The sequence below is a fragment of the Ranitomeya variabilis genome, chromosome 3 (assembly GCF_051348905.1).
Source record: "Ranitomeya variabilis isolate aRanVar5 chromosome 3, aRanVar5.hap1, whole genome shotgun sequence".
In the NCBI taxonomy this organism is placed as follows: domain Eukaryota; kingdom Metazoa; phylum Chordata; class Amphibia; order Anura; family Dendrobatidae; genus Ranitomeya; species Ranitomeya variabilis.
In genome coordinates this window covers 78898369-78912240 of record NC_135234.1, presented here as the reverse complement: position 1 = coordinate 78912240, position 13872 = coordinate 78898369, and the positions used below count along the sequence as shown (strand labels likewise).

Below are 13872 nucleotides of genomic sequence, written 5' to 3'. Positions count from 1 at the left end.
TTTCCCAAAAACAATGTGAATGTAGGGGCTGAGGACTAAGTCATGTGTGGATCCTGCAGCTCATACTATTTGTAAAAGTTTCCTTACATGAGGAATGCATCCACGTTTCAGCATCAGACATCTTTTTTTTTTAAAGGGAATCTGTCACCTCATTTTTGGTATATAAACTGCGGCCTCCGCCATTAGGGGCTTATCTACAGCATTCTGTAATGCTGTAGACAAGCCCCCATGTATCTTGAAAGATAAGAAAAACAACTTAGATTATACTCACCCGGGGCGGTTGCGGTGCGGTCCAGTTCGATGGGCGTCACGGTCCGGGTCCGGCGCCTCCCATCTTCATGCGATGACGTCCTCTTCTTGTCTTCCTGTTGCGGCTCCTGCACATGCGTACTTATCTGCTCTGTTGAGGACAGCGTAAAGTACTGCAGTGCGCAGGCGCTGGGCCTCTCTGACCTTTTCCGGCGCCTGCGCACTGCAGTACTTTGCTCTGCCCTCAACAGAGCAGATAAGTACGCCTGCACCGGAGCCGCGACAGGAAGACAAGAAGAGGACGTCATCGTATGAAGATGGGAGGCGCCGGACCAGACCGCGATGCCCATCGGTCCGGACCGCCCCGCCGAGTAAGTATAATCTAACTTGTTTTTCTTATCTTTCAGGTTACATTGGGGGCTTATCTACAGCATTACAGAATGCTGTAGATAAGCCCCTAATGGCGGAGGCAGCAGCTTATAGCCGAAAAATGGGGTGACAGATTCCCTTTAACAAACTAAAACATACAAACGCACTTACCTTTCTTTCAAGACAAGTGGAAATAAGTCCAAAGTTTTTAGGATGTTGCATGAACCTAAAAAGTGAAAAGACAAATCTATTAAGACATAAAAGAAATCGAATGGAAGAAACAACAATCCAATAATAAGTTTTATATAATTCAATTTTTTAAATATAATTGCCAATAAACATTTTTTTCCTCAAACATTATCTCTCTACACACACATATATAGATATATACACAGAGATATAATGTTTAAAGGGAACCTGACAGCTGATATTGCACATGCTTCCTAATCTTTGGGCAGCATGTATCAGGCACCGGCTGTATGATCTCAGCCATGTATGTTTGACTACGAAATAGTGTGGCATTTCAGAAAAAAACACACTTAAACAGATGGCGGGGACACAACCATGTGGCAGACAAGTTGGACAGGCAGTTTTCCGGTGTCTTCTCCCCACCTGCTGCCCTGGTTTGACAGATTTCGGCCTACATGTGCGTATAGGCAGAGTCCTGTCACTCCAGAGCAGTGGGCAGGGAGAAGCCGCCAGGCACCCATCTGTCTGCTAATCTCCAGCACTGCTCAGTCCCAGTCAGCTTTTTAATTATGATTTTCTGGAAGGCGTCAGATTTTCAGTCAAACATCCCTGGCTGAGATCATACAGTCCGCGCCCGTCAGGATCACTTTAATGATAGTTACACTTTAAGGCCACAATGTAAATCTGCACAGATATCCCGATTTCAGGGCTGGTTCCGTAGTTTTGGAAGCTTCTGCCATTGTTCCAACACAGGAGACAGCTTCGTCATCCTCTCTGTGTGGATGATGTGTAGAAGGAGCCGGCTGCCAGGCTCAGGTCTTTAGCTAAGCCAGCCCCCTTCTCTGTGTCTCCATCAGCCATGAATGGGAGTGGCTTGGTTAATGATCTGAGTTAAATAGACAGCCTCTTCGTACATATCACAGACAAAGAGGGTGAGGAGGAAGCTTTCCGACAAAGTCAAACCTAGTGGACCATGGGGAAGACACTGAAATACGCACAAAGGTGCAGGCTTCATAATCTATGTTATTCTGTTACATTCACACATACAAAACAACCTTACGTCGGCATTCAACCACTTGAAAAAAAAAAAAAAGAAATAAAGGAAATCTCGGTCAGAGGCATTAACATATTTTCTATATAGTAATAAACTCAAATACATGGGAAAAAAATGTCTAAAAATGATGGGTGGGAGTGGGGGAGCAATTACTTTTCTTTAAATATTTCCTTTTCGTGATCTGTCCAGACGTTCATGAACTGACGGTCCTTATAAACTTTCATTGGGTCTTCCATCAGACCATTCATGTTAATGAATTTCACCCGTCTCTGCTCTGCGTCGAACATCATGGGAGGGATAACGGAGAGCTGTCTCATTTGTTTTTCATTATTCTGCAAATGTCAAACAAAAATAAAATAAAAGTTTAATCTGGTACAAAGAAAAGTTGGCACGAAGAGGGAAAAAAAAAAAAAAGAGTGTATAAAAATGGAGATTTCTGATCTATGCGACACATCGATTAGCACTTTGCTGGGATTTTAATGTTTATTTCCACAAATTCTGCGGATCCGTTAATATCTACAAAGCAAATGATACATCCACACAGTGCGGTAATAATGTTTTACTGAGAATATATAAGTAGATGATAAAACCAATACAATATAGTAAGGGGCATTGTGTGAATTTGCTGAAGCAAAGCACTGAAAGAAAAAAAAAGGAATTATGGACGCGAGAAAAAACAAGAGACATTAACCCCTTAAGAGAATATGCTGTAAAAAAAAATTAAAAAATACACGACATATGGACACAGATCAGTATGGAGAGGGCTCGGGAGCTAAGCCCACATCATACTCGGCATGTGCCATCTGGGTTATACAGACAAAATGTCTTGAATCAGCAGTGAACGGTGATGTTTAGGCATTGAGGGTTCTTTGTCAATCATTGACAGTGGTCCCCCCCCCCCAACAATACGATCGTGGGGGAGGGGGGGTCAAGGCTACGGCAGCTGGCTGCCTACCAAAAGCTCCCATCGCTGACAACACTGTCCTCCTATGAAGCCCTGCCTTTGGCCAGGACGTCTTTGGAGACCATCAGTTTCACTATATGCTGCAATATTAGAGAACAACCGTACAAACTTTAGGTTCAGGTCCCTCCCCCAATAAGACCAAAAACATAAACGGAAAAAAAAAAAAGTTTTAAAAATCAGAAATATAAATTCAATTCACTTCCGTTTTCACAGTTGAAAAATATAAAAAATAAATTAAACATATTTATTATTGTCAAGTCCTTTAAACTCCCATCCAATGGCAGAATTGCGCTCACCCCTGAGCTATATAAGAGAATATAAAACAAATCCCCAAATGCCTTTAACGGCAAAATTTAACAAAAAAAAAATCTAATAAAAATGATGGAAAAAAACAAAACAAACAAAAACAACGAAAGGGCAAAAACAAAAAGTCGAAACGAAAAGGGTATAAGTGTAAAGGTATTTTCTGGTGCAATGGGCATTTCTTAAGCGCAATGTAAGTCCTAGGAGAGGTCGTAGGGAAGGAAATAAATACGATTGTAGACAACGGCTGTCGTTGGGATTGAAATCCCACGATGTAGCACACATGTGAATGATAAAACGAGACAAATGAACTCAATTACACGTCCCTGTATTGCAGAACTCAGCTGGCGGATCTACAGAAGGATTGGGAATGTCCGGCAGCAATGACGGATTCAATTAAAAAAAGAAATATTACAAATTTATAATGTACTGATCTGATATTTTAACAGCCGGAAAACATTTTTCGACGTTAACTCACCTCCTGCTCAGAGAGGCCATCAATGATTTCAGAGATTTCATGTTCGCTCCTAGCAATGGTGGCAGATAGTCCAGCTCCCCTCTGACCAACCCTTAAACACAGCATACGGACACCGTTTAAAGGGGGTTGAGACCTAACATATTAACATGAACGAGGCTAGAAGTTGGCAAGTCAAAATATAACAAATACATCAACACGACTGATAGTAATGGAAGAGAAGGAAAGGTGAACTATAAAGGGAATACATCTATCGATAAATGGCCGACTGGGACAATAAAAGCATCCCCCTCTCCCCAATAATAACCCAGTAGAGGGGGTCTGGTTAAACTAACCCTTATGAAAGCTGCCGGTTACTACACATTTCTTCAGCATAGTTGATGAAGAAAAGCAGCACTATATAGCACTAAGGAAAATGGATGAGTGACTGTGAAATACACGGTCCTACAAAGTCCCCAAAGGTTTATCAGGGAAAGATTTACCTCTGAAACCTTTCTTGCTGCTCACGCTGTTTCCGGATTTCGGGGAACTGCTTCTCGTAGTATTCTCGGGTTTTGCTTTCCTTTGCTTTCCTTCTTGGGTTATTTTCTATCCGGTCTACTTTTTTTTCCCAGGCTTCCATCAGCTGGTCGTAACGCTGACAAATGTTCTGTTCCTGCAAAACCCAAGAGAAAGCACATCATGTCTGTGACAGAGTCACTGGTAAAGTGCTGGAGGGGGCGATATGTTTCACTTCACTTAATGGCGTCAGTGATATAAAACACAGAGTTTTTCCTCCATCACACTAAGTGCGGTGAGGGATTAAGCTAATTTGTATAATGGGCTAGATTTTATGTGGACATGCATAGAGCGGGTTGGGAGAATGTCCACCTTATCTCCACTCTAGGGTGTGGTCAGTGGCCTCCAAAGGAAGCAGTGTTCAGTGTCTGGAGAAGAGCACTCCAGAGAAGCGGTTGTGTTTTTGCTTATGTCTGAACCGTGGGGTCTTACTAACTCTGAGCGGGCAGATCCCCACTAATGCAAATACTGTGACTAGTGCTAACATTTTGTTTTGCTCAGGGGGCCTTTTACTTTGTGCTTCAGCTCGGTTTATGCCGCACCTAAATAAACCGAGTGCATTCCTAAGGCTCCAGTGTTCCCATGTCTACCTCCATGTACAGCAGAGTGAGCCAATCTACCACACGTGGTGTTAGAAGTGCGGGCAGCGTTCTCAGCGAACACATGTAACAGCTACATGAGGAACTGCATGTCCCGGATGAAGGCGGCCACAAGCCAACGTACGACGACAGGCAAAATGGAGGACCTGCTTAAGCATCTGGTACAAGCACAGCAGGAACAGCACCAGAAGCAATTACAGCAGCAACAGATGGTGCAACAGGAGTCAAGTAAGCTGCTTATACAACAAATGCAACAGCAGCACCAGCAGACTGACTTGCTTGCAGAGGCAGATCGTGGACGGACGGCAGCCCATCTTCCAAATCCAGGTGACGACACGTACGTCCAGAAGGCGTGAAGACGAGCTATGCAAAAATATGGCCCCAGGTGATTATGTAGAGGCATTTTTGACAGTGGTCGAGAGGGTAGCAGAGTGTGAGAAGCTACCGTTAGAGCAGTGGGCGGAGGTGCTGGCCCCCTATCTAACTGGTGAGCCCCAGAAGGCTTATTAGGATTTGGTGTTACAGGAAGTGCAGGATTATGCCAAATTAAAAACTGAAATTTTGGCACACGCGGGAATGACTATGTCGGTCAGAGCACAAAGGGTTCACCACTAAGCATATTATGGGGATAAACCACCTCGATCCCAAATGTTTGCTCTACTGCTTCTTGTGCCAAAATAGTTGCAGCTGGAATCCTCCACTCCAGACCAGATGGTCGAGTGGGTTGTCATGACAGATTTTTGCACTCCCTTCCTAGGCCTCTGCAGACCTTGGTTGCGAAGGGAGATCCCCGGAATGCGTGGGCCTAGTGGAACAGTACCAGGTGGTTGAGAGGTCCCTAAGAAAGCCAAGGGGTGGTGCATCCCCATACTTAGGTACCAGTGGGAGCCTGAGAGGGGTAGTAGAGCCACCACTGGGGGAAGGGGGGGTTCCTAGATCCCAACAGGTCGCTGAATGGTTGTTAAAGGCTATAGGTAAGGACTTGCTTTGCTGGAGATGTCGCGGTCCGGGACATATAGCCACCCATTGTCCCTTGTCCTCCAAAGAGATGGACTTCAGCCTAGGGAGGTGCTGCTCCTACTATGCCTATCCCGCCTGCAGTGTGGACTATCAGCCCGGTGAGTGTCCAAATGTCCGTGTCAATAAATGGGGCGCCAGTGTCAGGACTCAGACTCAGGGAGCTTGGTGACCCTGATAAGGGACACATTCCCCCACCAGTTGATCCCAGGGAAACACGTGGGAGTCTGCTGAATCCACGGAGACGCCAAGGACTATACTGTCGCCAGAGTGTCGATAAAAACCAGCCTGGGTACGGAGTCCCATGAGGTCAGGGTAGTCAAAGGTTTGCTACACCCCGTGATAATCGGACGGCACATCAGCCTTTTCTGGAACTTGTGGGGAAAGGCAGGGATATATCAAGTGAAGCAGACAGGAGTCAGCTCAACTCTGATGAAACCCCATTGCAGTCGGAGGTGGATGAGTTCCCCTTGTGTGTCCTGGCTGGTGATGAGGACGAGACGATGACCAGTGTTGCCAAAATTCCTGAACTGGGTGTTTCTGGGGGGAATTTTTGGAACTGCCCAAATGCAGGATCTTATTTTTAAAAATGTGTTTGACCATGTGACTGTGATAAATGGGGTTGCTCAAGAGCCAAGGGCCAACACCTGGTTTCTATATTTCACTTTAAATGAAGAACTAATTTATCGGGTCACCAAATTTAGAGGAAAAGTGATAGAGCAGTTGTTGGTGCCGAGTCCCTACAGGCATAGGGTATTAGATCTTGCCCATTCTCATGACTTGGGTGAGCATCTGGGAGGAGACAAGACTCAAGAGCGGGTCCTTCAGAGATTCTACTGGCCTGGTGTCACCGGGACATTGTTAATTTCTGCCAATCCTGCCCTACTTGTCAGCTAACTGCTCCCGTATCCTATTTTCACTGTACTCTTGTGCCATTGCCCATAATCGAAGTCCCCTTTGGTCAGATTGCCATGGACCTGGTGGGGCCCTTAGTTAAGTCTGCCAACGTTCATCAATACATCCTGGTGGTAATAGACTATGCTACGCAGCACCCAGAGGCGGTAACACTGAAAAACCCCTCCGCCAGAAGTATAGCATGAGAGCTAGCTCATATTTTTTTTTTTTCCCCGGAAGGGCCCGCCGAAGGAGATCCTGACAGACCAAGTGACACCGTTCATGTCCCAGGTAATGAGGGAGTTGTATAAGGCGCTCCAGATTACCCAACTTAGGACGTCTATGTACTATCCGCAGACATATGGCCTGATGGAGAGGTTCAACAAGACCTTGAAATTAATGTTGAAGAAGGTCGCGGAGAAGGATGGCCGAGATGGGATTGCCTGCTGTCATACCTATTGTTCTCCATTAGAGAAGTCCCAGAGGGGTCCCCAATGGGGTTCAAACAGTTCGAGCTCATATACAGACGGCACCCTCGGGGTCGTCTTACTGTTGCAAAGGAGACCTGGGAAGCAGGGCCGTATTTGCCACTAGGCACTTGAGGGCACGTGCCTAGGGCGGTAAGATGCGGGGGGGGCGGCACCTGAGCAAGGCAAGGGGTTTTTTTTTGTTTGTTTTTTTTTTTAAATTGTCCGGGTCCGCCCGCCCTCCTTCCCTCCCTTCTCCCGCCCTCCCTTCTCCCGCCCTCCTAAGTCTTATGGCTGCTGCGGGGGTGTCAGATACAGCGCACCGCCCTCATGTGTACTGCACAGGGATCCGGAAACAAGTCACAGTGCAAGTGCAAGCCCTACCCCCTCCTCGCTGAGGCGCCAAGTTTAGTTTCTGCCTCATAGTCCTGTGTCGGGCCGCCCACCCACCTGTCTTCCGGCTGCTGTGGAAGTATCGGATCCCACCAGGGGCAGGCTGGGCTGGGGCGCAGGGTTCAGATGCCCCTGGGACGGTCCCCCAGCTTCTGGCTGCTTGCTGGGTTAAAGGCTGGGTGTCGGCAGCTGCATCCCTGCACTACAGACACGCCCACTCTGTGTGCAGTCAGTGTCTGCCGAACTCACCTGACTGGAAGGAGGAGATCCAGAGTGGCACAGCACCCCCAGTCCAGATCGCAGCTGGTTAGGACGGTCCTGGGATCTGACAGGTAAGTGGAGAACACTGGGCCAGAGCGAGACCTCGGTTTGAAGTGAGGCACTCATGCCGCCACACTGCTGCGGGGTTATCCTGCTGAGGCTCTGCTCTACTGCTCACTGGAGACTGCTGGGCACTGGTGGCACTGGCTTGTGATGGGTGTGTGCAGTCTGTGTGTGTGCCTACTGTGCCCCCCTGTGCAGTCCATGTGTGCCTACTGTGCCCCCCTGTGCAGTCCATGTGTGCCTACTGTGTCCCCCTGTGCAGTCTGTGTGTGTGCCTACTGTGTCCCCCTGTGCAGTCTGTGTGTGCCTACTGTGCCCCCCCTGTGCAGTCTGTGTGTGCCTACTGTGCCCCCCTGTGCAGTCTGTGTGTGTGTGCCTACTGTGCCCCCCTGTGCAGTCTGTGTGTGCCTACTGTGTCCCCCTGTGCAGTCTGTGTGTGCCTACTGTGTCCCCCTGTGCAGTCTGTGTGTGCCTACTGTGTCCCCCTGTGCAGTCTGTGTGTGCCTACTGTGTCCCCCTGTGCAGTCTGTGTGTGCCTACTGTGTCCCCCTGTGCAGTCTGTGTGTGCCTACTGTGCCCCCCTGTGCAGTCTGTGTGTGCCTACTGTGCCCCCCTGTGCAGTCTGTGTGTGCCTACTGTGCCCCCCTGTGCAGTCTGTGTGTGCCTACTGTGCCCCCCTGTGCAGTCTGTGTGTGCCTACTGTGTCCCCCTGTGCAGTCTGTGTGTGCCTACTGTGCCCCCCTGTGCCGTCTGTGTGTGCCTACTGTGTCCCCCTGTGCAGTCTGTGTGTGCCTACTGTGCCCCCCTGTGCAGTCTGTGTGTGCCTACTGTGTCCCCCTGTGCAGTCTGTGTGTGCCTACTGTGCCCCCCTGTGCAGTCTGTGTGTGCCTACTGTGTCCCCCTGTGCAGTCTGTGTGTGTGCACATACATACACATGTCCCTGCCCTGTATTAGCGTCCCCGATCCAGTAATAGCGGTCTCCCGCCTTGTAAACAGGATCACAGGAGGCAGAGTCCCTTCCTCTGGAAGTCTGCAGTGGCAGAAGTGAGACAATGCAGCGGGCCCTGAATGGGAGGAGGGGGTGTCACATCCGTGCAATGCTGCGGGCCCAATGTTGGTGGTAAGAGCTAAGTGGAGTGCATTGCTTTCCTGCCGGCCATATTTCTGAAGCTGTGGGCCACCGAAGGTGGAGATTCGGATCTTGGTCCAGATGCGATCTTGGTCCAGATGCGATCTCAGTCTGCACATGCGCCGCCTGTGGCGGCCGTCTTCCTGAATCCCTCCACAGGGAAAACAATGCACTTACGCCGTAGCCTGGAGCCCTCATTATCGTAGGAATGTCAGTTAATAAATTGTTTTCCTAAGCTTTATAGTGTAGTTTTAGGTCAGAGAGGGATGCTAGGGATGAGCTAGCAAGGTGCAGGGTCAGGTAGTGATGTCTACTTGCGGACATGTGCGGCACTTGTGGTGATACAAAAAACACTGCTAGCAACTTTTATTTCCATTGCTGCAAGTACCGCATTTTCCGGATCACGGCAAAACCGCAAGTGCTGCACATGTCTGCAAGTCCCATAGGGAATGAATGAGGCCGAACACAGTGTTGCCGTAAGTGATCTGCTATGTGGCAGATGCAGAAAAACTGCCAGATCTTCCGCAAATGGCAAAAATCGCTGATGTGAAAGTAGCCTAAGGCTACTTTCACACTAGCGTCGTGCACTGCACGTCGCTATGCGTCGTTGCGGCGCACCAACGCTAGCGTTGAAAGCGCCGCATAACGGGGGCAGCGGATGCTGTTTTTCATCGCATCCGCTGGCCAATTGTGAGGTGCGGGGAGGCAGGGGCGGAGTTCCGGCCGCGCATGGCCGGTCGGAAAAGATGTTCTCGACGCACCAAAAAACGTTACATGCAACGTTTTTTGGTGGCGACGCAACCGTCGCACTGCGTCGCTAATGCAAGTCAATGGAGAAAAAACGCATCCTGCAAGCACTTTTGCAGGATGCGTTTTTTCTGCAAAACGACGCATAGCGACGTGCAGTGCACGGCGCTAGTGTGAAAGTAGCCTTAGTCACTGCCGACAGGGTCTGCATTAGTCATACTCACCAATGGGGGAGGCACTACGAAAAGTGCCTAGGGCAGCATAAACTCTAAATACGGCCCTGCTGGGAAGCAGATATAACACTCCACCAAAGAATTATCAAACATGTGGCCCAGATGCAGGATAGGATCGCGAGAGTGATGACGATTAACAGGGAGAGCCTCCTCCAAGCACAGAAGGCCCAGGCAAGGGTCTACAATCTGTTTGCAAGACAGACAGTTTAGCCCTGGAGTCCGGGTGTTGGTGTTGATCCCCACAGTTGAAAGCAAGCTCCTGGCCAAGTGGTGAGGGCCATACGAGGTGGTCGAAACATTGAGTGACGTCAACTACAAGGTCCACCAACCAGGGAGAAGAAAGCCGTACCAGGTGTACCACATTAACCTGCTGAAACCGTGGCGAAACAGGGATTCGGTAGAAGCAAAGTGCCTAGGGGCCCATCCTGAAGCCAGGGTGGAGGATGTCACAGTGGTAGAGACACTGGCCTACAAACAACAATGCTGTGAGCTGGTTCAGCAGTAGACCTGTTTTCGGAGTTACCAGGATGTACGCAGGTTGTGGAGCATGAAATCCTAACTGAACCGCATGTGAGGGTAAACCAAAGGCCGCATTGGATTCCCGAAGCCCGGCGCAAGGTGATCTCCAAGTAGATTAAGAGAATTTTAAGCCTGGGCGTCATCGAGGAGTCAAAGAGCGGCTGGTCCAGCCCTATTGTCCTTGTGCCGAAGCTGGATGGCGAGTTGCGCTTCTGTAATGATTACAGGAAGCTCAATGAGGTGTCCAAGTTCGAAGCATATCCGATGTCCCGGGTCGATGAGCTTATTGAGAGGCTAGGCTCAGCCAGATATATCACTACCCTGGACCTAACGAAATGGTAATGGCAAATTCTCTTGTCTCCAAGTACCAAGGAGAAGACTGCCTTCTTTACACCTGATGGGTGCTTTCAGTATACCTGGATGCCAGACTACAAAGAGCCCCAGCTACCTTCCAGACAGCCATGGACAGGATCCTAGCAACTGACAAGAAGTACGCCGCCACTTATTGGGTCCAAGTGGTACTGGGTGCACTGAGGAAGGCAGGGATTACCATAAACCTCCAAAAAGTGCGCCCTCGGGAGAGAAGAGGCAAAATACTTGGGCTAAGTCGTTGGAAGGGGTGAGATAAAGCCATAAATAGACAAGGTGGAGGCAACACTAAAGTGGTGGCAAGCGGTTTCCAAATAGCAGGTTAGGGCATTTCTGGGAGTTGTGGGTTACGATCGGCGAATTATTCTGAATTTCTCCATGATTGCCGCCCCCTTGACGGATCTTCTCAAGGGCACAAAGTCGTCGATTGGTCACATGGTCCACTGAAGCAGAGATGGCATTCCAGGAGTTGAAGCTCGTCCTGTACAGACAGCTGGTCTTGGTCGCTTCATGCTCCAGACGGACGCCTCAGGGGTCGGTGTAGGAGCTATGTTGTCCCAGGAAATACATGTGGACGAACATCCAGTCCAACAACTGAGTAGAAAACTTTCCTCCTGCGGAAAGACCTATGCCATCGTAGAGAAAGGGTGCTTGGCCATCAAGTCGGCAAATCGGCACCCTGAAATACTACCCGTTAGTCAGAAAGTGAGATGGATGAGGGAAAAGAACAGGAAGAATGCCCGTGTAACTAGATGGTTTCTGATGCTCCAGGACTGGAGCACTCATGTGGAGCACAGGCCAGGGAAGTCGCATAGGAACGCAGATGCCCTGCGCAGACTCCCCTTCTTAGTGAGTGAAGGTGTCAAAACCTCGGCTTTGGGCAGAGGGGGAGGGTACTGACAAAGTTATTGGTAAAGTGCTGGAGGGGAGATAACTTTCACTACACTTAATGGTGTCAGTGATATAATACCCAGAGTTTTTCCTCCAGCACACTAAGGGCAGTGAGGGGTTAAGCTAATTTGTATAATGGGCTGGCTTTTATGCGGACATCCATAGAGCAGGTGGGAGGATGTCCACCTTATCTCCACCCCACCCCTAAGGAAGCAGCAGTGTCTGGAGAAGAACAAGAAGTGTTTGTGCATATGCTTGAACCGCGGGTCTTGCTAACCCTGCGCGGGCTGATCTAAGCTAAACAGGGACTGTGCCTAGTGCTGCCATTTTGTTTTGCTGTTTTGCCAAGATGGCAGTGTTTACTTTGTGCTTCAGCTTGGTTTATACAACGGCTAAATAAACCAAGTGCATTCCTAAAGCCGGAGTGTTCCCGTGTCTACCTCCGTGTACAGCCGATGAGCCGATCTGCCACACCTCCAGTGAAGAGAAGCAGAAACAGCAATGGATTGTAGTGCAGCAGGTAGCTCGCATGGCACCCGTCTGCAGCAGTAACGATACGTACCCTTTGCTTCCTAGCATGGTTTCTTCTCTTGAAAAACAGAATGAGCTTTTTCCTCATCACCTGATTCCTGGAACAAAACAGAAATATATTAAGCTGATTGTATGTAGTAATCAAGTGTTAAAGAAGTGGTCTCTAAATAGATAACAATTGGTAAGCGCTCGTAAAAGCAAGCAACTGTGCAATTTACACGCTATGAAAATACCTTCCTTTCTAAAGAATGGTGGGATTTTTATTTGCTCAGATTAGCGGCTGGCCTCGTCTACAGTCTTTCAGCGGCCTCCTGACTTAACTTAGCTAAGGAGGGCAGTGCTTACAAGCTCTTTGCTATAGAGCTTGCAGGCACTGCTCTGAAGATGGCTCAATTGCTGAACTCAGCCCGCTTCAGTGCCGCGGTGTTATTCCAATGCTAAAGGGGCTGCTTGCAGCACCATTCACAAGAAAAGGTTCCCAGGTCCCCTTTGTGAATGGAGAGGTGGTAACACGTGCACACTAGATTTATGCTGCCCTGATTCAGTGTCTAGTCTGGTCCTCCATGACAGCCAGACCATTGTAGTCTTCGCTTCTATAACCGGAATCCTCTGTGCCTCCGACAGCTACTAGGCCCCATGATGTCAAGGCCTGACGCATGACATGACGTTGTCTGTGGCTTATCGACTAGTTCTCAGCCAAGTAGATGCTAGAGGAGCCCAGGAAGCTGCTCACAGTAAGGAAGACCAGCCTGGAGGCCATGACGGACTCAACCAGACACAGAACCAGGTGCGACCACCGCGCCATATACATGGAGGAGATGGGACCCATGTTCTTGTGATTGGTGGAGATACCACCAATCAGACATTTTATGACCCACTCTGTATAAAAGTGATAAAAATATTGGCAAGATAAAACCCTTTAATACATAAGCAGATGAGGAATACCAGAAGGTGATAAGAAAACTCCAACATTTGCATAAGTCATTACATTTTGTGCTCAATATGCACGAGGCGGATCTCATGCAGGCCACATTTGTAGGATTTTTGTTCTTCAAAGGGGATTTGACTTGAATGGAAAAAATAAGTATCTCCTCTTTTCTGATGGATTCACACCACCAAAACCTGCACCTCAGCCTGTAGCACTGCACTGAAGCATCCAGTATCTGCATTGCAGTCATTGGGCTGAGGACTGGACTTGGCTGCACACATTTCACATTACAAGGAAAGAGATGGATTGAAAAAAATAAATCTTAAAACACTTGCATGCATGACGCTCCACCATTAAAGATCCCTAGATGTATTTTTTTCTCCTTGTAAGGTGTGAGGATGCGATTGCCGCAGGAAGGCGATGCCAGTTATATACTTACGTCTTGATGTTTTCATGGTAAACCTTGGTGTCCGAGGGCTGGTTATACAGCGGCTAAAGAAACAAAAAAAACAAAAAAAAAAAACAAGGCTGAATATCATCACAGATGTAAGAGATTGTCAGACCTTGGGATGAATGGTGGCCAGAAAGAAAGCCCAATCCTTTCCCTGCAGGCCAATCTTACTACATCATTATAACTCCATGAAATCGGCGCACAACAGGACGCTCTACC

The 13872-nt window shown here is 48.5% G+C and overlaps 1 protein-coding gene across 1 annotated transcript in view; it reads right to left on the bottom strand.

Annotated features, from left to right (window-relative positions):
- Positions 1-13872, bottom strand: part of NCOR1 (nuclear receptor corepressor 1) — a 181055-nt gene that overhangs the window by 107934 nt on the left and 59249 nt on the right. The window contains exons 8-13 of the mRNA XM_077294240.1: positions 13642-13694; positions 12306-12372; positions 4086-4258; positions 3607-3697; positions 2015-2193; positions 790-844 (exon numbers count right to left, since the gene is read on the bottom strand). Of these exons, the coding sequence (XP_077150355.1) occupies positions 790-844; positions 2015-2193; positions 3607-3697; positions 4086-4258; positions 12306-12372; positions 13642-13694 (618 nt within the window). The remainder of the gene's footprint in view (positions 1-789; positions 845-2014; positions 2194-3606; positions 3698-4085; positions 4259-12305; positions 12373-13641; positions 13695-13872) is intronic.